The sequence below is a fragment of the Lissotriton helveticus genome, chromosome 11 (assembly GCF_964261635.1).
Source record: "Lissotriton helveticus chromosome 11, aLisHel1.1, whole genome shotgun sequence".
NCBI classification, from domain to species: domain Eukaryota; kingdom Metazoa; phylum Chordata; class Amphibia; order Caudata; family Salamandridae; genus Lissotriton; species Lissotriton helveticus.
In genome coordinates this window covers 490,981,347-491,002,671 of record NC_136072.1, presented here as the reverse complement: position 1 = coordinate 491,002,671, position 21,325 = coordinate 490,981,347, and the positions used below count along the sequence as shown (strand labels likewise).

The 21,325-nt window shown below is 44.9% G+C and overlaps 1 protein-coding gene across 7 annotated transcripts in view; it reads left to right on the top strand.

The window, feature by feature from the left end:
- The window catches only part of PIK3CB (phosphatidylinositol-4,5-bisphosphate 3-kinase catalytic subunit beta), a 999,444-nt gene that overhangs the window by 831,963 nt on the left and 146,156 nt on the right, over positions 1-21,325 (top strand). For all 7 annotated transcript variants that reach the window (XM_078666107.1, XM_078666113.1, XM_078666108.1 and 4 more), the window contains one exon: positions 11,856-12,034. In XM_078666107.1, the coding sequence (XP_078522233.1) occupies positions 11,856-12,034 (179 nt within the window). The remainder of the gene's footprint in view (positions 1-11,855; positions 12,035-21,325) is intronic.

Here is a 21,325-nt window from a genome sequence, read left to right as displayed (position 1 = left end):
TTCATTATTTCCGAATGGGCATTGAAGTTTTATTTAATAGAGATCAGTCCCATGTCAGCAGCAGTATCAAAACCTAATAAGCATGTACTTGACAACGTACCTTTGAGGACATGAATTGGTGTTGCACCGTCGTTTTCGTCTTCCACATGGCCTCTACAAAGAATCTTTGACTCTGAAAGGGCATAGAAGCTGCCCAGTTGTACACCTTTGTTTTTGACAGTGTGAAACATGGTATTCAAACTAACGTTGTTGCTTTGTGTGGCTATTCTTTTTAGATTCATGTTTCTCTTTGCAAGCAGCCAATCCTACATGCACACGTCTTCCTCATTGTCACTCAATTATGGCATAAAATAACCTTTGGAAGAAGCTCATATTGTAACAGATGGGGCAATTTGAGAACCATATAATCTCCAAGTCGTATAAAGGTGCTTCATTCTCTCGAGTAGTTCAACTAGACTTTACTTTTCCTAAATACTATTAATCTCTACAGTCTTTGACCTTGTTAAGTCACAGCATGCATCTGCATAAAACGCCCTCACACCACAGTCCTCTCTGTCTAGCCTTAAGTTCTAAGAGACGTTCTGGTTCTCGAAGTGGCCTATCTGTTACAATGAGACTGGTTTCTTCAATATAATTCTTGTTTCGCCGTTCTGAAGACGTGTTTATTGTCTTTATTTTACTAAGCCTGGGATATGACATTCTCCCAGGAATAGCCTCGAGAAAGTCCAAAGAGTGGACGAGACGTGTCCGTTGAATCATCTGTCCTGGAATAACCATTGTGTTATCATTGTATCAGGAGAAATAAATCACTCAGCTGCATCATCTGTATCATCATTAAACGGACATTTTTATTTTGCTTTTGGCTGAATCATTTGCATTGGACCAAATACTTTTGGTTATGGAGTGTACAAAGAGGAAGTGATAACACATCAATTAATTGCTACACATAACGTCTGGGCCTTGTTATTGTGTAAGGAACGGTCTGTCGTCAGCCTCTTAGAATACTGATTACATTAGTTCAGGATAGGGTATTAATCTCACAAGATCCCTACATAGTCATGTGCTCTACTGCTAATCTTGTTCTTTGGAGTCACGTATCCCCTATCTGGTCGCCAGTTGTAGCGTCCTCCACACCCCTGGGAGCATGTAACAGACCATGCCACACATGGAGCTTTGGTTTGCATATCTTCATTTTTCAGCATACAACCGTTAATTGAACGCAATGCATCACTGACTTCAGCCACACCCACCAGATTACGTAATACTTGTAAGCAGTCTTCTGAGGATCACTAGATGCCTCATACACACAAACATAGGTCACAACAGTGACCATTAAATGAGTACCTTGAGGACAGCCTTGTGGTGTCCAATGCCCGACCCAAAAAACAGACTGCATTTTGAAGTTGTATATTAAGTCATTTCTTTGGGGTTTATTTTCTGAAGTACTTCTAGTCTTCCTTATATGGCTAGGAAAGGAGTCTCTAACTTTTTCTATAATGAGACCGGATTCTGATCAGTGAATTTGATCCTGAAACGTTAGAAAATATTACCACTTGCTACAGTAGTGACATCAGATGGTTAAGATGCTGACCACCCCATACAGGATTAAAATATGACCACTCCAGTGCATCAGGCAGTTGCAAGCCATTTCAGAATGATGTTATCCAAGTGAAATGCCTTCGCAATAGAGGTGAAACAACAACTATGACAGTACATGTCCTGTGTCACCTACGAAGTAATATAACAATAATTATTTCCAAATCAACATGAGTGGTCATTAAAACTGTGGATTTCAGTATTTTTGTCACCGAACTTCAACTTATTGGTTCATGTAAATACACAGATTTTTCTGGCAGATGCAGCCTTTTTACTTTGGGTGAACAAAGAAAGCTTGTAATTTTCTAAACACATGCCAATTATTCTTTTTTTATTAAATACTAGACCTGGGCGGTAAATTCCGTTCCGCTCGCAGAGTGTGCGGAATTTGGGTAATTTTGCATTCTGCGGAGAAAGCTGAATTGCCAAAAAATCTGCAGCTTCGCGGAATTTTTTGCTTTTTCTCGCTTCCAAAATGCATGTTCGTAAGATATTTCTCCCCGACCACGCAAACAGTGTTCGCGAACAGGAAAAAAAGCATCGCAAATGGGTGGAACAAGCAATTCCGCGTGTTCGCGAAACTTTTTGCGTGCTCGCAGAGATTTTTTACCATTTCGCGGAAGTTTGCGTAGGGCGGCTATGCAAATTCCACCCACCCCTAGTAAATACATGTGTAGTCCACAATCACTCACACAAAAGGTGATGGGAGGAATGCTTGCAATCTGTCTAGCCACTGGCAATCATTCGGGGTAGTATCCCAACCTATTATACCTTTGCGCACCATGCCACCTCAGTTGGCACCCAGCCAAATGCAATATGCCTTGACCCTGCTCCTCAAGGCAACAGTTCAGCCTCAAGTGCCAGGCCAGGTCCTCACTGAACCAGAACACAAGCATCTTGGAACCAATTTTACCCTGGTAAGGACTTTTCAGCCAGGCATAGCTTGTTTCCAGTGGCACAGTGAACACTGGCCCAAAGTCTGGGCATACCCTTGCCACTTAGGGTGATACATCAAACACATAAAAGGTGATGGAAGGACTGCTACCCGAGCGATTGTCAGTGGTTATTTTTATTGCAAGCATCCTTCCTTCACCTTTTCTGTGTTTGATGTAGCGCCCCAAGTGGCCACGGGTATGCCCAGATGTGGGTACCTTGCTCATTGTGCTCATTGTGCCACTAGAACCAAGCTACACCCGACAGAAGAGCCTCAATCTGCGAAACTGGTCTTGAGTTGCTTTTGTTTCAGTTCAGAGAGGACCTGACTAGCCAGTTCGGGTTAGACTTTTCCTATTGGACCAGGGTCAAGGCCAGGGGAGCTCCTCCACAATGGCGGAGGAGAATTGCCCGACTGGCTCAGAGCCAGCAGGTGAAAAATAAAACGATGTACTATAATAGTTTTATTTTTCATTTGCCGCCTCTGAGGCAGCGTGTGCAGGGAGGGGCGGGCCAAGGCCGTTGGAGGAGGACTGGGTTGTGCACTTATAAGTGTGCATGTGTGTCTGGCCTGCTGACTCAGGCCATCCTAATACACATGTGCAGTTACGTTTCTCCAGCTGGGCTGTATATAACAACACAGACTCCCTGTCCTGAGCGGAGCGTTAAACCAGCACGCTCAAGCCAATCCCCGTGCTGCTATCTGCTCTCATAGCATGAGAGCAGTCTGTGTATTGCACAGGGAGTCTCTGCTTCTGTCCCAGTGTCTGCTGGGACCAGGAAGCAACAGAAAACAGAGGAGCGATGTGGCCGGCAGTTTCAGAGAAGTTTTTTTTATTTTATTAACCCCTATGCGCCCCCTCCACCCACTCACCAACTCTTCATAGTGTTGGCCGCCACTGGTCAAGGCTGATGTGCTTACAGCTGGGTATAATCTGAGGTGGCATGGTGGGCTTAAGAACCGTGGGTTGGAAGGCTAGCCCTAGCAATTGCCTTTGGTTAGACTCTTCATTATCTTTTGTGTGTTTCATGGCCCACAATCACTGCCTCCCGTAGGCAACTTTTTCTCACATGCCCATGTATTGTGATTAAATGCCAAGGATGGCCATCATAATATTAAGGATGCCCTCAGTATGCCAAGAATGACCACCGTAATGGAAGGGCTGACCCCATAATACCAAGGATACACCCAGTGTCTCACGGCTGGCCATCATTATGTCTAGACAGCTACTTTTATGCCATGAGAGGGCACCCTAGGGTGAATGATGCTCTATGTCAGGTAAGGGGACCAGTGTATGAGCCTAAGGGTATGGTTAGGTCAGGGAAGCCGAACATGTTAAGTAGGAATACTAAAATGCCAGGACCACCATTATGTTGTATATGGCTACCACTGAGCCAGAAGTTACCGCTATATGCAAGATGGTGAGAACTATTTGCAGTTGATTTCTCCAGATGTCAAGGATGTCTTTTAAAGAAAGATATTGCAAGAAAGGTAGACTGCACCAGGCACTCGCATGCACATCACCAGGCATATATGCTCATTGGAGCATATGAATGTGCTTGATCACACATGCTTGCACTTCTGTCACTCAATAGCAAATGATGCCTTTGTCTTTTATTCCAGTTAGTACCCCTCTCTACTCTGCTATTCGGATCCTTCCACGCTGGTTTACACACTCTTACTGTAACACCACAAGTCCCACACTTAATCCGCTCAGCTCTAGCATTGTTCTTGCCCTCCCCATATTTGCTTGCTGACTTTTCCTTTCAAAAACATGCACTGCATAACCATGTGGCTCTGTTGCAGGGGGATTGATTAGGTTCCTGACCCATACTTTCAGTCACAGTATGTAAGCATGACACCTGTTGTTGGTTTGGCTGGGTGGTAGTCTCAGGGTCCAAAACGGAGTATTATTGCCTTTTGTGGCTCAGCTCAGCTCTAAACCTGGTACTAGGCTGAACTCTACTATGTGAGCTATTTATTGGCAATTTGGGGAGGATACTAGTAGCACTTGGGCTACATTACATGTTGGAGTCTTCTCAGGTAGGAAATACAGCTGCCTGCCATCTTAGCTTAGTGGAATGCCACTCATCAGGAAGAAAGGATTCATAATTTCGAAGTTGTCCATTCTCCAAAATAGTACCTACATAGAGTAAAGGGCGTGGAGAAGCTTCTTTTGATTCTGAGCAGTTAAGGCATCATCTGCCTGTTGAATACTTGCTAAAAGCAATATCACACACACAGTGTGATTGTGTTCTAATTGAATTCTTGCATCCGTCAGTGTACTTTGCAAGTTGTAAAGGTCTCTTAGAAAAAAGCACATTAATACATCAAATGTGGCAAGGTGCCTTCAGAAGCTATTTTTGGTGTGAGAATGACAGTAGTTGTCGCTAAATTCTGTCGGTTTGAGAATGTTTAAAAAGCAGGATGTGGTTGTATAGGGGTTAAAGCTGTTGCCCTGCCATCCTCTGTGCTCGTTTGTATAGGAATGTCACCTTCTCAGCGTACAGCCATGCCTCTTGCTCAGAGTGTCCAGCTTCCGGTATCCTGTTTTTTAAATTTTTTTGGGCCCCAGGCTGATTTTAATCTAGCATGTGGGAGAAAGCCTAGTCCTCTCCTTTGACGTGAGTGGGATATTTGATCTGGAGGTGCATGCTAAGCACACTCTCACTATTGGCAGTGGACTTCCACCCCTATTATGGATTATACCATGTACAATGCTAATGTCATTGTATCACCTTTTAGCGATTCTATATTTGTAACCAGATCGATTTACCTTGGACACAGGAGTGATGGCCTACTGTCCCAACGGTGTGAGGTTCTTCTGTTACAAGCGTACTCCAATCCTTATGAGAACGTCCTACCACTTGTGCCTGGGTGTATGTGCATAGTCTGTGTGATACAGGCATACTAGGTGTCTCAGTGAACCAGAGTGTAGTCAGCATGTTACTTTAATTGCGGAAGCCCTAGGCCTGCTCATGTGCACGAGATGGAGACAAGGTCATTTTCCAGGATAGTGGAAGCGTATTGCTCATGTTCCTGAGACTGAAGGAAGTGGACCTAAACACTGAAGTGGGGAAAGAGGAGGCAGGCCCCCTTTTAGTAGTTCAATAAGGTCCTATTGCTGCAGATTAGTCTTCAAGCAGGCTGCCATTTGTAGATGGTGGGCGTGAAGGGAGGGACTGCAGTCTCTGTTCAGTGTGAAGAGTCCTTTAGATGAGGCCAGCATTTTGTCTTGCTTTCAGATTACTGTTGGTGTGGTTGTTGAAAGCCAGATGCAGAAAGCCCTCATCTCTTTGTGTATCTTTTGTGGGTGCTCCAGCCTTGAAATTACCCTGTTGGAGGAGCATCACTCTACACAAATGAGGAGTCTGGAAGTTAACCTGAGAAGGACACGTGAAAGGAGACCTGACATAAACAGGTTCTGAGACTGCAGACAGAATACATATCTCCTGTACTTTTATAAAAATGGATCTCATTGAGCAATTTGCTCCAGTTTCAAGTTATCTCTGACGCAGAAGAGGGTTCTCCATCAAGGTCCCAGAGAACTTCTGTGCCACTAGATCTAGTAGTTTCTGACTGGCAGCCAGCTACCCAGAGGTGAGGAGACCTCCTCTGAAATCTGATCTAAAAAAGGAAATATCTCCATGTCTTGAATACTTGGAAGTACGCTGCCTGAGAGAAGCAGGAAGGAGAAAACCAATCCCGCAAGAGCTAGACTACCAGTATGGACAAGAGTAGTTAAACCCGGAATTGATAGTCAATCCACCATTAACACCCCAGAGCTTGACTGATGTACTTCTGACTTGTTGACAATCTCCCTCACTGAAGCAGAAGAACCACAGCACTTGCCAAATTGTGCCCAAGCAGATCACTCTGACAAAACGTGCCAGCTGCTGGTCTTCGAGCAAGTTTCGGTGTGCCTGAACAGACCCTCTTCCTTCTCAGCCCCAGGCCTTTGCCCGAAGTGTGTCCAACCAGTCCTCTCTGCTATGGAATTGACTGTTGCCAAACACATGGCATTTGCCCAAGTTTGCCCGAGTGGGCTATGCCACCACAACTTATGCTGCTGCATTGACACTTGCTCACTCTGTGCCCGAGTGAACGGTCATTGCGATCCTGAGCGCAGCTATCCGAGGTGTGGACCGTAAGTGCACCCGAACAGACTACTGTTGCTGCAGCTGGGAGTGTAAAGTACCTAGAAGCCGACCAGCTGGTAACCAGACTGCATCACCACCTTCACCCCAATAGTTCTGCCTAGCCGAGCTGCCAACTCTCCCCAGACTGTCTCAGACTCCACACCCCTCAACCCCTAGGGGCCAATGCCCAGAAGAGGAATAATAATAATAATAATATCCACATTTGTAAAGCGCGAACAATCACCCATAAGGGTCTACAGGCGCTGGGGACCATCAGGAAGATTAACCCAGCTATTGCCCAGAGTCAGATATTGCTGGGCTAATCTGCCGCCCGCGCCAGGGATCAAACTGTACTCCCCAGATTCCAGCGTCAGTCACCCTGGCCGCGGCGCCACACCTCTCCCTTATATAGGAACAATGCTCCGAGGCCTACCACTAAGATGCACGTTTGAGAGCACAATTCTGCCTAAGAGGGAGGAGCATTATGCCTATGCCTGAGACCCACACCAGATTTGCTGTACTGATGGAGGATGGAGAGAGGCGGAGGGGGAACATTGGGGGCACCCGTGCCTGCGGTACACCGGCCCTGTGCCAAAGACTCCGAGTACCTGCATATTGTAATGTATAGACGTTTTAGAGTAAATTAATTAAAGTGCTTTTCTTGCACCGAAAAGCACTGGGCTGGGCGATCACTTATTGTTTATACATCCACACTAACCTCCCTGAGAAGCCTGTGACTGCTTGCCATCACTGCCACTGAGAGCCAAGTGTGGAAGGGGTTGTACTTGGCCCGGTTTGCAGAGCCATTTTATGACGGACCACCGAGAAGTCGGAGGCAAACAACTCCAGCCTCCACGCCTGAGGCTAGCAGCCCCTGCTTGCCTTGTGACATTTGCTGAACATTTGGAACATTGACTGCCGATACTCCATACTGTGATATTTTGAACACTCATTCTGCTTACACCAATTAAACGAACCTGAAATTATTCTCGAGCAGACGTTGTGAAGAAATTACTTTAAATGCTTGTTTTCATAGCCATTGTCAAAATAGAAGAAACAAGTTGAGGTGGCGAAATGCTGCGCTAACAATGGGTGCAAGGTCAACAAAGTAACGTTTTCTTTTCACTTTTCAGGAAGCAAATGTCAGCACAATCAAAGAAGGAGCACGCAAATTCCCAACTGTACAAACACGGAAGAAATTCAAAGTAGAAATACTTCAAAAAGTTCCTGTTTGTACAGCGTGGGCTCCAATTTGTTCACTCCAATTTGTTCACTCCTGCCTCTTACTTGCCCAGCTCCTGAAATTGAGGAAACGTAAATGGGCTTTGGCTTTGACAGATGCTGACCTCTGCTTTATAATCACACTGCATATGGTTTCCTCAGCATCCTGTCTGATGGGTTCAGCTCTCACGTGCCAACTTTCAGATATATATTTATAACCCGTCGCCCTCCAGATTGACTTAAGGTTTCCTCATATACAAATGATCTGCTAAGAGCAGAAGTTTCTGCATTCCAGTTGATTGACATTTCGTTTGGGATTTGCCTTTTCACATGTTTAATGTGGCTTTAACTGGTTTTTTTTTTTTTAAAGCATGTCCTCGAGGGAAGTCATTATTTCTTGATTAGAATCTTTGGTTTTGAGTGTTTGTGTAGTCTCTATTCTTTAGTGTCATGACGCATATTTTGTACCATTAAAACACTTCCCATGCATGTGTGTAATTCTGTCGCTGCACTACACCTGAAATCAGTGTAGAGTTTGGCTAGTGGCTTTCAATCCCTCCGTGAACTGGTTATTTAAGATTGTGGCACATATTTCTGCAAAGAACAGAGCTCGTGCCTAGAATTCTCCAAAACGCCTCCAACCTTATTTTGAGCTCCCTGTGGAACCTCTGCGAAGGCTAAAGCCCCTTGCATCGTGCCCTGCATAAACTAGCAAAGGGGGCAAAAGTCAGAGTCACTATTCGACTTAAAACCCTTTTTGGCACTGTGACACCCTTCATTGAGTCGTGTTTCATCTTTCTCTTATGGACTGTCTGCTCAACACAAGAAACTCTGTGGCTAAAGGGTTTCATGCCCAGATCTTTAGCTGATATTGGGATCTCTCAAGTTACAATGATGTTGGCTCACTCAAACAGGTCTCACATCATTCTTCAGGCACCAACTTCACACGTTTCCTGAAATCTGTATTATTTGATGGCAAGATTTCGTTCTCCGTAAGTGAGCTCTAGCCACATTTTGGAAATATTTACCTGAATGTGTGAATTGTTGGCGGCCAAGCCCAAAGGTTTGAGTAGAGGCTTTTTTAAGATCACAGAGAGTAGGATTTTCTTCGTATTCTCCAGATGAGGTTTGCCTGTTTCTTGCGTGAACAATCAATCGCAGGCTAGTTGCCATATTTTCATGACCTGACAGAGAGCTCCAATTCAGTTCAAAACAGGCCAACTAATTCGACCTTATATGCTTGTAAGGGCTATAAGTAGAATTTAAAAAGTTGAGGTCTCTCAAATGGGCGTGGCCAAAGCAATTAAGGGCGTGACTTAGAAACACGCAAGCTAAAAATCTATGCTTTGGCCATCAGACTTGTATTTTGCTGTTTCTGCCATTAAATCCAGCTATATAAAGAAACAAGTAACATTCCATATACAACAAGTCAATGGTGGTTGGTTGTGTAAGATAAATAAGCACCAACTATGGCTTTGTTGTATAGAATATTGAAGATGAGTCAGCTCTAAAATTACAAGACTGTAAAAGAACTGTAACAAGTCTCTTTGAGGTTACCTGTGAAGGGTGGTACTGCTAAAGAGTTAGTGGGTGTTTTTTCACCATGAGGGTGAGGGCACAAATAGGGAGCCAGCCCTGTTTTAGGCCCTGCATTTTTAGAACTGCCCGTGCTAATCACCGGCAGGACCCGGCCTACTTAAAGTCCTGACGCTTTGTCCTCCCAAATTGCACATGAGTAAGAAGAATTTACGATGGTGGTCGTAGCTTAAAGAGCTCCGCTGGCCCACTGCTCCTATCCTCTTTCATCCAAGCAGTGGTGGGCCCGGTGGAGCTCTTTAAGCTACGACCGCCATCTTCAAAGTTCATGTTTTTAGTTTAAGTTTATTACCAGTTAAAAGCATACAGGCGTATCAGTCAAGCAACCATTTCACTGAATATCACTCTTAATTAAAAGTAGGTAACAACCTTAACGTAACCAATACACTCCAAGCATCTATAACCCCCGGTGACGGTGGGCTGTATCCTTGCTGAGCTGCAGCGTATTGCAGGCCGCAGAACCGGCCAAGGTTGAGGTTCACCACATCAGGAGAGCAGCACTGGCTCTCTGGGGGGGCCACAAACAGTACAGCGGGGAACCAACTATGTCCAATGTAAGTGTAGAAGCCCCGCCTCCCCCAAGTAGTACCTGTCATTGGGTTTGGCCAAGGTGCAGCACAGTCCCTTGAGGGCCCAGGTTGGGCCACATGAACTATTTAGAGGCTTAGGCATGGCGGGGGAGGTTTGAAACTGAGGGCGCCTTACCCCTCTTCCTGCATGCCAGAGGGAGGATGGATGCAGCAACTGCTGGGCTGTCTCCTCACTAAAACACTGAGGGGGGCGTACCAGGGTGGTCTGGGCCCGTGATGTGGGCTGTATGTGTTCCTGTCTGGAAGGGGCAGGGGCTGTCCCCCCTCCCCTCCCCCCACCCCTCTGAACTGGCACAGCCTACCACATGTTCCTGCCTGTTACACAGAAGACGGCTGCAGTTGGGCACCCCACACCCTTGGTGCCGTCCCCCACAGTGGGCAGCTGCTTGTACTGCCTCACCATGTCTAGTGGGTAAGCAGGCCTTCTGCTGACTGTTAAGGATAGGTGAGCGGCTGACCCCCTGTAGTCCTGGACAGCTCCATTCTGAACTGCCTCAAGACCTTGAGCCAGCGATGGGAAACAAAAAAACGATCCAACTGCCACCAGCCACTACGCCACTCCCAGACGTAGGTACTCAGACTTTAAATATCTTCTCTTATGCATCGGACAGTACACCCAGGTCACAACCGGTGGCCTCTGCTTCCGGTGGAATTTCCCAAATCCTGGAGGCAGTGAACTCCTCAAGAACCTCAATTGCAGTCAAGATAAATGCAATGGGCGGAAAAGTAGGCCCACTTCTTGAAGATCAAAAGAAACTCGACAAGAGGCTGACCCAAGCAGAGTCTTTGCTGCGCCAGCTGCAGCCCCAGACTTTTCATCCTGGAAGGCAGGGTGGAGGACATGTAGGGCTAGGCACGCCACTGCAACATTTGCTTAGTGGGTCTGATTAGGGTGTTGCTAGGCAGGATATGGTAACTTATCTGGAGGGGTAGAACTAAGGCGCACCCCATCCACTTCTTTTTCATTGGTGCGGGCACACTGGGTTCTGGGGATTATGCTATCCCCATGGGCCCCAATTAGGCTGTGGTGGCTAAACTCCTACACTTCCGTGATAGAGACGTCATCCTCCGAGCGGCCATACAGTCTGCCACTTTCGGGTGGACAACAGTAAAGTTCTAATTTTCTCGGATTACATCCTTGCCGTTTAGAAGCAGGAAGCCTGTTCTTCAGGGTGACATGTAAACTCAGTGATATTGGACTGAAGTATGCCCTGTTGTTCCCAGCCAGGCTCTGGATCACCTACGAGGGTAGGTCCCTCTTCTTCACAGACCAAGCAGAGTCCTGCGATTTGGCTGCGCCCTCTCTATAGAGTGGTCTCCCTCACTCATTTGCTTCCAATGACGTGTTGTCCACTTCCCGACAAATATGCACCATGCTCGACAACAGCCCATTGCTTAACCTCTTTACACCGTTAGACCCTCCTGTCCGTATTAATCTTGCAGACAGTGCTTCCTGTGACCCAACTTACTGTGTTTTAAGTTTCGAATTGTATGAACAGCTGGGTCCTGTATTCATTATATAAATGGTCCTAATTGCTGTCTTTCCTGGTATATAAAATCTTCCATAAAGAGCAATTAAGAAAAACTGTGAAGGTCTGGAAATTGAATGAGGTGAAGTATGTATTTAAGTACAGTCAATGCAAAAAACTTCCTTCTCAAAATGTATAAATGTAGATAGCTGATCCTTCCGTAATAGTCTATATTTTGTAATTGTTTTTATGCACCAAAGTATTGTTTGATTTCAAAAAGCTGTAAAACTTGTTATTCTGATGATTTCAGGTTGAAGCCCTCAATAAGATGAAAACTCTCAATGATCTAATTAAACTGAATGTGGCAAAGTTAAATCGAGCCAAGGGAAAAGAGGTCATGCATTCCTGTATAAAGCAAAGTGTGTACCGAAACGCACTCTCCAACTTCCAGTCACCATTAAATCCCAGCGTGACACTCTCAGACTTAAAGTAAGTTCCTCACAGTAACCTCGAAAATTGATTTTTTTCTACTCATCTTTATGTAAAATGTTAGACAATAGTAAGGTGGAAGTTTACATTGATGGTATATTTGAAAAAAACAGGCCTTATCATTTAATACTTACACGTGGTCAGGGTGCTCTCTGCAGTACAGTGTGACTTAAACCAGGAACAGTGCAAAATGTATTAGTTCAGTAGACAAAACAAGTTTTATCTCTGGCACTCCTCTCTCACCTTCAACACAAGGGATGTGTCTTGCTTCCAATTGCTATTCCGAGCCTCCATGCCATGAAGCGACATACCTCCTCTTAGAACACATCAGTCATACCAACAGCTTCAGTATTTTTTACCATCAGATTCCCAGTGAGGTTGGGCAGTGTTGCTGCATATCAAGTCCAGAAACTTTCCAAAGTTTTTTTGAAGATTCCCAAGTTTATGATCTTAAGTTAAGTTTGCAAAATATATAACACAAAAAGCGGGTGAAAATAATCCGCACAGGCTTTCAAAAGAAAGGCCCTTTTTGGAAGGGGCTATTCTCATCCTAGCCAGTCACAGAAACTTCACAAAATGTAACGTGCAATTCACTCAGTGACGCAAGAATGTGTTTTTATTTTAGGTGCTTTACATTCTTACATTTTGTATATGGTGCAAGATCCGCGGGTTTCAGTGTATACTGGGTTCTTACTTATAATTATGAAAGTATTCAACTCTGTGTTCAAGAAACACATATTGTTTGGAACAATAGGGCCTGCTTGAAAGATCTGGGTTTTGAACTTGTGGCCTGTACTCGACAGGTTTCTACCACGGGAGGGGTAGCAATTTAAAAACAAATTGGCTGGGGAGAGTGTAAACGTGCTAAAGCGGACCAGCATGGACGATGGGCTATCGTTGAACTGAGGGTCAATAACTTTCCAATTACTCTATGTTCTATATATGGTCCTAACTTAGATGACCCGCAAATTCTTAATGATATTAGTATCGAGCTTGCTTTATGGCCCTCTCCTCTTGTGATTTGTGGAGATTTTAATTTGCATCTTCCTCAAGATTTTGATATTCGCAATAATAGCTGCTACGTTGGTAGAAAGCACAAGGTCTTTAAAGCCACTAAGGGCATTATTTTTTTTTATTTTTTTTTTATTTTTTTGGGGAAAACCTTTATTTATGCAAAAAGTGTACACAGCTATTCAGCCGAACATCCCGAAGGCACGGCAGCACAATAGAAGCACAAACTTTTCGGCACACACGGATCATAGTACCGGATACATGAGGTTTAATTTATGTTTTAAAATCAGGATAGGTTCGAATAAGACGAATGAAATTCACATATGAAATAGATAAATAGGAAAGAAAGGGGGAGGGATCAGGCGCCAAATTTTAGAACATAATCATCGAATGAGCGGGTCAAGTAAGCGAGTCCAACACTGTAAAGAAATTCAATTAAACGAGCAAATCAATATAAGCATGTATACCGTCACTATGTTCACCAGGCAAGCGCCCGCCCATTGATGTCGATGACACAGTAAATGTAGAGGCACGGGTTACGACATATCCATGAGATTCCAAAAAATTAACCAGATTCACTGATCCCAATCCCAGAAAAAGAGAAAGTAAAAGGAAAGCCAGAAAAACGAGAAGAAAAAAGGCCATAGAAACAAAGAACGGAAAAAAATAAAATAAAACCCCTCCCCCCAACCCCCCACCCTGCACCCCTGCAGATGGCTACGGCCTACCCCCCTAGCAGCGGGCCTGTCCCCCAGTATCCAAAACCCGAAATATAGTAAGAATATAGAGTTATAAAAGAAAGGAAAAGAACAGAAAAGTAGAGGAGGAGAAGAATATCACACATGCCCCCGTTCTCACTATCCCCCGTCTGAAACGCACAACCCTAGTCTTGAAGCCAGCCAACACTCAAAGTTATGAACAATATCACACAGGGAAGACGTCTTACACCGTCCCACCTCCCGCTATCAATAAAACGGCGGATCCCTCGTCCTTCACACACCCCTTAAATCAAAACCAGGCCAACAGTCTCACCCTTGACCCCTGCGATTTTTCGTACGGAGTCTATCAAACGGTACCATCACAACTCCAGGAGAAACCAAAATCCTAGGCAGTTCATGAACCGGTATTATGAGCCCGAACAAACTCCCCAGTCCTCCGCAGTCATCCGCTGCCATGACACTCGCCTTTGTCAGCCAAATGTTCGAGTATCCCGATCTCCACCGCCATGAAAGAACCACTCGGGCGAAAAAAGAGATCAGCATCCGTCGAGTCTTGTTATCAGTAGTCCCAGGGAGGGGCAGTTCCGTGAACACCACATTAGACGGCTGCGTCGATATTGGCGGGCATTTCTCCAGATCAACAAGTCCGCTAGCACTCTGTGGTCTGGGCAATGGTGTCGAGGCTTTGTCATAAGTGGGGTCTCGATCATCCGGTTCCGCGGGTAGCGTGGGAAAAACTGCTAGCCCAAAGTCTCCAGACAGATCAGGGTCCGTACATGATCGTTCAGTTACGATGTTGCCAGCGATCGTATTGTAGAAAATGGCATCCGTGTATGATTGAAGCTCCCCAATGGCGGCCATTACGGTTCTCAAGGACGGCTCGCTGTTACCCCGCACCGCCTCCACTTGCTCGATTCCAGCCATCTGTGTGTCCCTCGGAGTACACAGTTCCTCCGGGGACAGAAACGTGAGCAGGGCAGGCGGGGACTGAAGGTGCATTTTCAAGCAGTGATAGGGCATCTCGGGCGGGGGCTCCAACCCAGCGTGGGCGCCAGCCGCCAGGACAGGGACCCCCGACCTCACAGCCACTTACAGGATATATACACCTCCGCAGTGTGTACCGAACCGAAGGCACTCCACCAAACTAGGGACAGGATACTCTTCAAGTCGAGCGACCGGACCCTGTCCGGGTCCCACGGCCGTTGTTGTTGAACTGTAACCCGGCAGGGCCAGTACTCGAGGTCCCGGCTCACAGGAGAAGTTAGGCCGAGATCTTCCACACGACAAAACTCCGTCAGTCAGGGTGGTAAAGTTCTCGGGACCACACCGCCAGATTCAGTAATAGTTGATCCGTACGGGGGTCGGGCGTGAAATCAGGATTTCTGGCAGGATCGTCAAGCAACAGACGGAGGTCGGCGGAGCCGGGAGCTTATGCGGCCATCTTTGTTCGCTGCTTGGCTCCTCCTCCCACTAAGGGCATTATTAACGAGTTTGGGTTGGTCGATGTCTGGTGGCTAAAAAATTCAGGTACTCCGGGCTTTACTTTTTTTCTGCCCCACATCAAAAGCATGTCCGTATTGATTATTTGTTTGCCCCTATAGAATTACTAACTAGCGCCAAAATCGAAATTTTTCCCAAAATTATCTCAGATCACAACCCAGTTATTCTTGAACTAGCATTAGACACTTTGTCTTATTCTAATAGGAGCTCATGGACTTTTGATCGACAGCAACTGGTGGATCAGGCCTATCTACAACTTACAGCCAAATGGATTCCAGAGTTTTTTTAGTTCAACTCTGGTTCCGCGTCGGTGGGCACAGTTTGGGATGCTTTCAATGCGGGAGTCCGTGGGGAAACATTAAGCTTCTCTTTAAATAAGCAGCGCAAGATTACGGCTAAACAAGACAAGGAATTGATCAAATTGCGTGATTTAGAGTTGGCGTTGATGCAAACTAACCCCACCAATCTAGAATTTGAGCAGCTGGTGCGTGACCTTGCTGTTCAAAAAATGAAAATATATGAGTGCTACGCAGAGAAACTAGCTGCCCAAATAGCGATCCACCGCTCGGACATGTACGAGGTTGGGGGAAATTCTAGACGACTATTAGCCAAACGGCTAAGGCAGAAGGCAGTGGCCAGCAAAATAGATGCTATACAAGATGCAAATGGTCTAATTCATTCTGAACCCAATAAAATCTTGGGTACATTTAAGGAATTCTATAGTGATATTTACTTAAGCGAGGATTCCCCTGACACTGCAGCTGAGCTCGCTGAGTTTCTGGGGGATCAAGAGATCCCTAAACTTACTGATCTACAGAGGGAAATTCTAGAGGAGGATTATACCGCACAGGAACTCGAATTGGCTATTTCAACTTTAGCGGTCGGGAAAGCGGTTGGCCCTGACGGGATTCCTTTGGAATTTTTTTCAAACCTTCTTTGCAATTCTGAAGGAATATTTGTTGGAGGTGTGTCTTATTGCACAAAGAGGATCACCTCCGGTTTCCTGGCAAAATTCAATAATCACTGTGTTTTTAAAGAAATATAAACCTTCTTTGCTGCGATCCTCATACCGGCCAATATCGTTAATTAATGCGGATAGCAAGCTCTATTCTAAAATCTTAGCTACTCTGCTTTCCTCCTTGATCTCGTCGTTAGTTTCACACCTACAACATGGTTTTATCCCTGGTCGGGATACGACCGATCATGTGCGGCGAGTCATTGCTTTAATGGATTGGGCAGAGGCGACAAAAACCCCTATATGCGTGACCCTGGTGGATGCTGAGAAGGCATTCGACAGGGTTGCTTGGCCTTATCTGTGGGAGGTGCTACGTTTGAAGGGGTTTGGGCCACGAATCCTTCAGGCGATTAGAACCTTGTACATGGCCCCAAAGGCATCTATTCATTTAGCAGGAGCAGAATCAGACCTCTTTCCGATCTTACGTGGCACAAGGCAAGGTTGCCCTATGTCACCTTTATTATTTGCGTTATATATTGATTTTTTTGGGTGAAATTAACAATGTATACATATTAAACCAGTTAGCATTTGTGAGGTTGAATATAGAGCCCTTGCCTATGCAGATGATATTGTTATTATAACCACCGATCTCCCGTCTGCTCTGTTAACTGTAGAAGTTTTGGCTAAGCAGTTTGGCCACTTCTCCGGGTACAAGCTAAATATAAATAAGACTCAGATTCTGTTCGTTGGGGCTGATGGTCCGAGAGATATCACGGTGATAACAGAGGCAACATATTTAGGGATCAGAATTACCTCACCAGTTAGTAAGATTCCTGAGATCAACATTAATCCAGTTTTAGACAAAGTTAAATATTCTTTAGAGCGTCTTAATCATCTTCATTTATCATTACATGGAAGATCAAATGTTCTAAAAATGATTGTTCTCCCCAAATTTCTCTATTTACTCAGATCTGTCCCATTAGAATTTCCATTAACTTGTCTTAAAAGACTCGAAAACATTTCTTCAAGGTTCCTGTGGGGCTATAAGCGGCATAGAAGGGCTCTCAAAAAAATGGCACTGCCTAGATCCAGTGGGGGATGGGGTATTTCGTATTTTCTATTTTCTGTTTTGCAATTTATTTCAACTTTAATTGTTGGTAACTGAACAAAATTATCATGTCATGACCCATCAATATACAAATTTGCTATTGGAGAGGAGGCCAACGGGTGCCTGTTGAAAATACTTGAACCTAGTTATTATAAAAAAAACAAGTTTAAGGTTTTGATCGCTGCATTCTCAATTTGGAGCAAATTAAGAGTCACCTAGGGCTTCCTCAAATTAATCTCTATACTCCTTTTGATGCAGCGGGAATCTTTCCTAGTATTTTTCGAGATGCTACAACTAGGCACTGGTACTTGTTAGGTATTCACAACCTAAGGGACTTGTTTCAAGATCTACAACCACTGTCTTTTAGAGAGATACAATACAAATTTGGTGTACAGAAGGATTTTTACAAATTCGTAGCTATTATGGGCGGTTGGGGCAATACAGCACTGTTCAAAACATTCCCATTGATAGATGGGGTCGGAAAAGGACTACCCATTGGCTTTTTTTATTCAAACCTAATCTCGACACTTCCAGAGGATTTAGTGCAATGCCAAGATGAATGTAGAACTAAATTGGATGCAGCCACAATTGACCTTCATGCCTCTATTTTTTTGGCTAATGATGTTTTGATTTCAAGGAGGATGCGGGCACAACATCATATGGTTTTGTACGATTTATATTACTCTCCCAGGAAAGTCTCCAAATGGAGTACCGGACCCGGGTCTAGCTGCAGCAGATGTGGCTGTTATGCTGCCGATGCGCAACATATGTTCTTTTCTTGTCCTAAATTTGCAGATTTACTAAGCTCTATTCAACAGTTTTTGATAGAAATACTTGGCCCCCCAATTCGCATATCTGCCGAGCTGGTCATGTTAGGTATTGATTCAAATGTCTTAACTATACCGGAAGCACGTGCTGCTTTTCTTTTTATTTGCATGGCTGTTCTGCGTGCCTGTATCACCAAGGATTGGATATCTCCAGATCCCCCGTTATTCTTTTCTTGGAGGGCCCAGTTACTATCTATGTACAACATTGAAGTTGCTCTATTTAAAACTAAGAGTATTCGCTAGAGAAGTAGAGGGTTAAAAATATGGACCCCTATAACTGAATGGATATAATTGACTGAGTGTAATATTGTTCCTATGTCGCCAAAAGGTCTTTGGTTTTTATTTCTTTTTCTTGTTTTCTTTTTTTTTCTTGTTTGCTTCTCATCATTATCCTTATATAATTATATTGCATTGCTGGTGGTGTAATTGTAATTGTAACTGCATGGCTTATTGTTTTTGTATCTCTTCTGTTCCTTGCATAAAATAAAAAAATAAAAAAATAAAAAGTAAAAAAAAAACTGTTGGTCGAACAGGAAGGTGATTCTGGGGAGTATTTGTGTTTTTTAATCCTAAGACTAAATCAGTCCTTGCGTTTGTTGATATAACTTACATGTGCTTGAAAACAAAAATTGGAAGGTGCACTCTTTCTGGTGTCAAGGTGTCAAGGAAGCAGCTTGAAGGATAATTCCAAAGTTAAGTCCTTTTATTCAGCAAATCTCTTAAAACTGGCACACAGCCAAAGCGTTTAGTTCCCAAAACTTTGCCAGAGGGAACTTCGTCAGGGCTCCTATATTACAAGAATCCAAGCCTCAAAATGTAGTATGTGCAGTAAAATCTCTCAAAGAAGCAGCTAATTGTCATATGCTACATGTAGCACTGCAATGCACCTCCCTCTTTATCTGATGTGTAAAGAATCTCACCATTCCAGTTATAATAAACGTAGTAAGGTCCGGTATCACAAATGGCATCAAAATATATTCCTGGTTTCTTCGACAGTGGTGAGGTGACACATAGTTGTCAAAACGGGAGGATATTCCACGTGTGGCATAATAACCGGTTATTTTGGCTTTCATTTGACACCCCTGGACGGCGGGTGTTGAGAAGAGATTGCACTAATATTTGAATTTTTAGTACTTATGGACAAGATGTGCATGGCCTTGGTCTGCTGTTTGTTCTTTCATTAATAACTTACATGTGTTGCCCGTCCCAAAATGTTGTCCCTTTTAGTTTAGATATTTGTCCTACTGTTTCAAGCTTTGCTGGTGGTCCTGTATTTCTGCTTTACCTTTCTGCACAGTTCCTGACTATTACTAACTGCATATGGGTGTAGTAAGCTCACTGATGTTCACCGGGAATGTGCCAAATGAGTTGTGCCCCGTGCCTATGCCCAGAGAAGCACCATACGGACACAAGCAGGTACAATGCAAGACTTCTTTATTTCAATACAGGATACCCCTGTGCATGTCACACTTGATCCCCATCACTGAGCAAAGTGTCCGTTCCTCTCTCACACTGCCCTAGACCAGAAGCGCTGTCCGGTGTCCACAGTAGTAACCAGTTTGTTCATGGTCCTAATGCCCCTTTGACATCTCCCCATCGACAAAATAACATGTTCCCCAGAGATGAAAGGAAGAAAAAAGAGAAAACAAATGAGTGAGAAAGAGATGAAAAAAAATATATATAGTCACTGGTGTCACCCGACAGCTACTCCATTGACTGAAGCATCACATTTCCTCAATTGAGTCATCTGGACTTCTGAGTACCTCTCACTGGGCGGGGACTCTCCTTCCCAGAGTGCCGCCCGCCGCCTGGCTCTTCTCCTTCTGCCTCATCACTGAGTGCTCCTTCTTCCTCTGGAGGTGATCCTTCACTTCCTGTGGTTACATTTCGGTGCCTGTGCTTCCTTCTCCTTCCTCCTCATCTACCATCTGAAATCCTTTGAAATGAGAGCTATTCTGTGTGATGGAAAATGGTCCCGTGACTGCTGTGACCATTGTCCCTTTTACATCAGTCACTTTCAGTGGCTGGCTAGAGAAAGGACTGTCCGACTTTTGTGTTTTACATTGACATAGCAGGACCAGGTCTCCCAACTTGAGCATGGAGGTGGTAGTGTGACACAGTGTGTCCGCCTGCCTTTTCATCCTTCCCTGGGCTTGCTGGTCCCAAATTGAGATGACTCCATGCACTGGCAAGTCCTCGGCCTCCAGCTAAGGCAGACGAGTTCTGCTTCTTCCCAGTACCAGTTCTGATGGATACCACCCGTGGACATGTGTGGGGTGTTGTGATATTCCTGAATTACGTGGCACAATGTTTGACCAATTGAAATCTGCACTAGCTTTGCTCGCTGGAATGCCTTCTTGATGTTGCCCATGAAGCGATCTATCATGCCATTGGCTTGTGGCCACAGGTGCCTTACTTTCCTCCGGTGTAAGCCTAGATAGCCCATGTGAAATTCTGCTGCTGAGAAAGGGGGTCCATTGTCTGTTTTAAGCATGTGAGGGGCGCCCCAGGCTGCAAATATCTCATATAGGACTGGCAGGGCATTCACCAGTGTCTAGAGCCCCATACAAGTCCGCTGCCATTGTCTACCACTAAGCACCGGGGAGATCAGACATGCGTAGTTCCGGCTTTTCATTGCCTTCCTGTGATCTGACAATGTTGACTGTTTAGGATCATATCCTCTACCAGGTCGTCAAGGCCTGATAAGCGTGGCTCAAATCCACCTGAGTGACTTACCGCACTCACCGATAATTACCAAGTAAGAAGTCAGCCGGACAGAGGAGAAGAATAAACAAAGTATTTTATTAGGCCACAAACTCCCATATGAGAGGGCCCTGTCCGACCTCACCCCTAGGAGTGCGCCGAGAGGACTGACTCATATCATCACAGCAATACATTATAACATGGTACAGCAGAGTAAAACACGCCCATACTGGAAAAGTACTGGACCCCGGAGAGGGCGAACAATGGCCTCATACAAGAGGCATCTGCACCTGCAATAGCAACATTTGGTTATCTCTGCCCAAGGCCGCAGAGCCGGGCCTCAGCATCTCCAGCGCATGAGAACATTACTGATTAGGGTTTTTGTTATTAGTTTCGATCACAGTTAGCTAAGAAACGAAAACTGCTGCGTCCAGGGTTTTTCTTATTCCTACGGGAGGGGAAATGAGC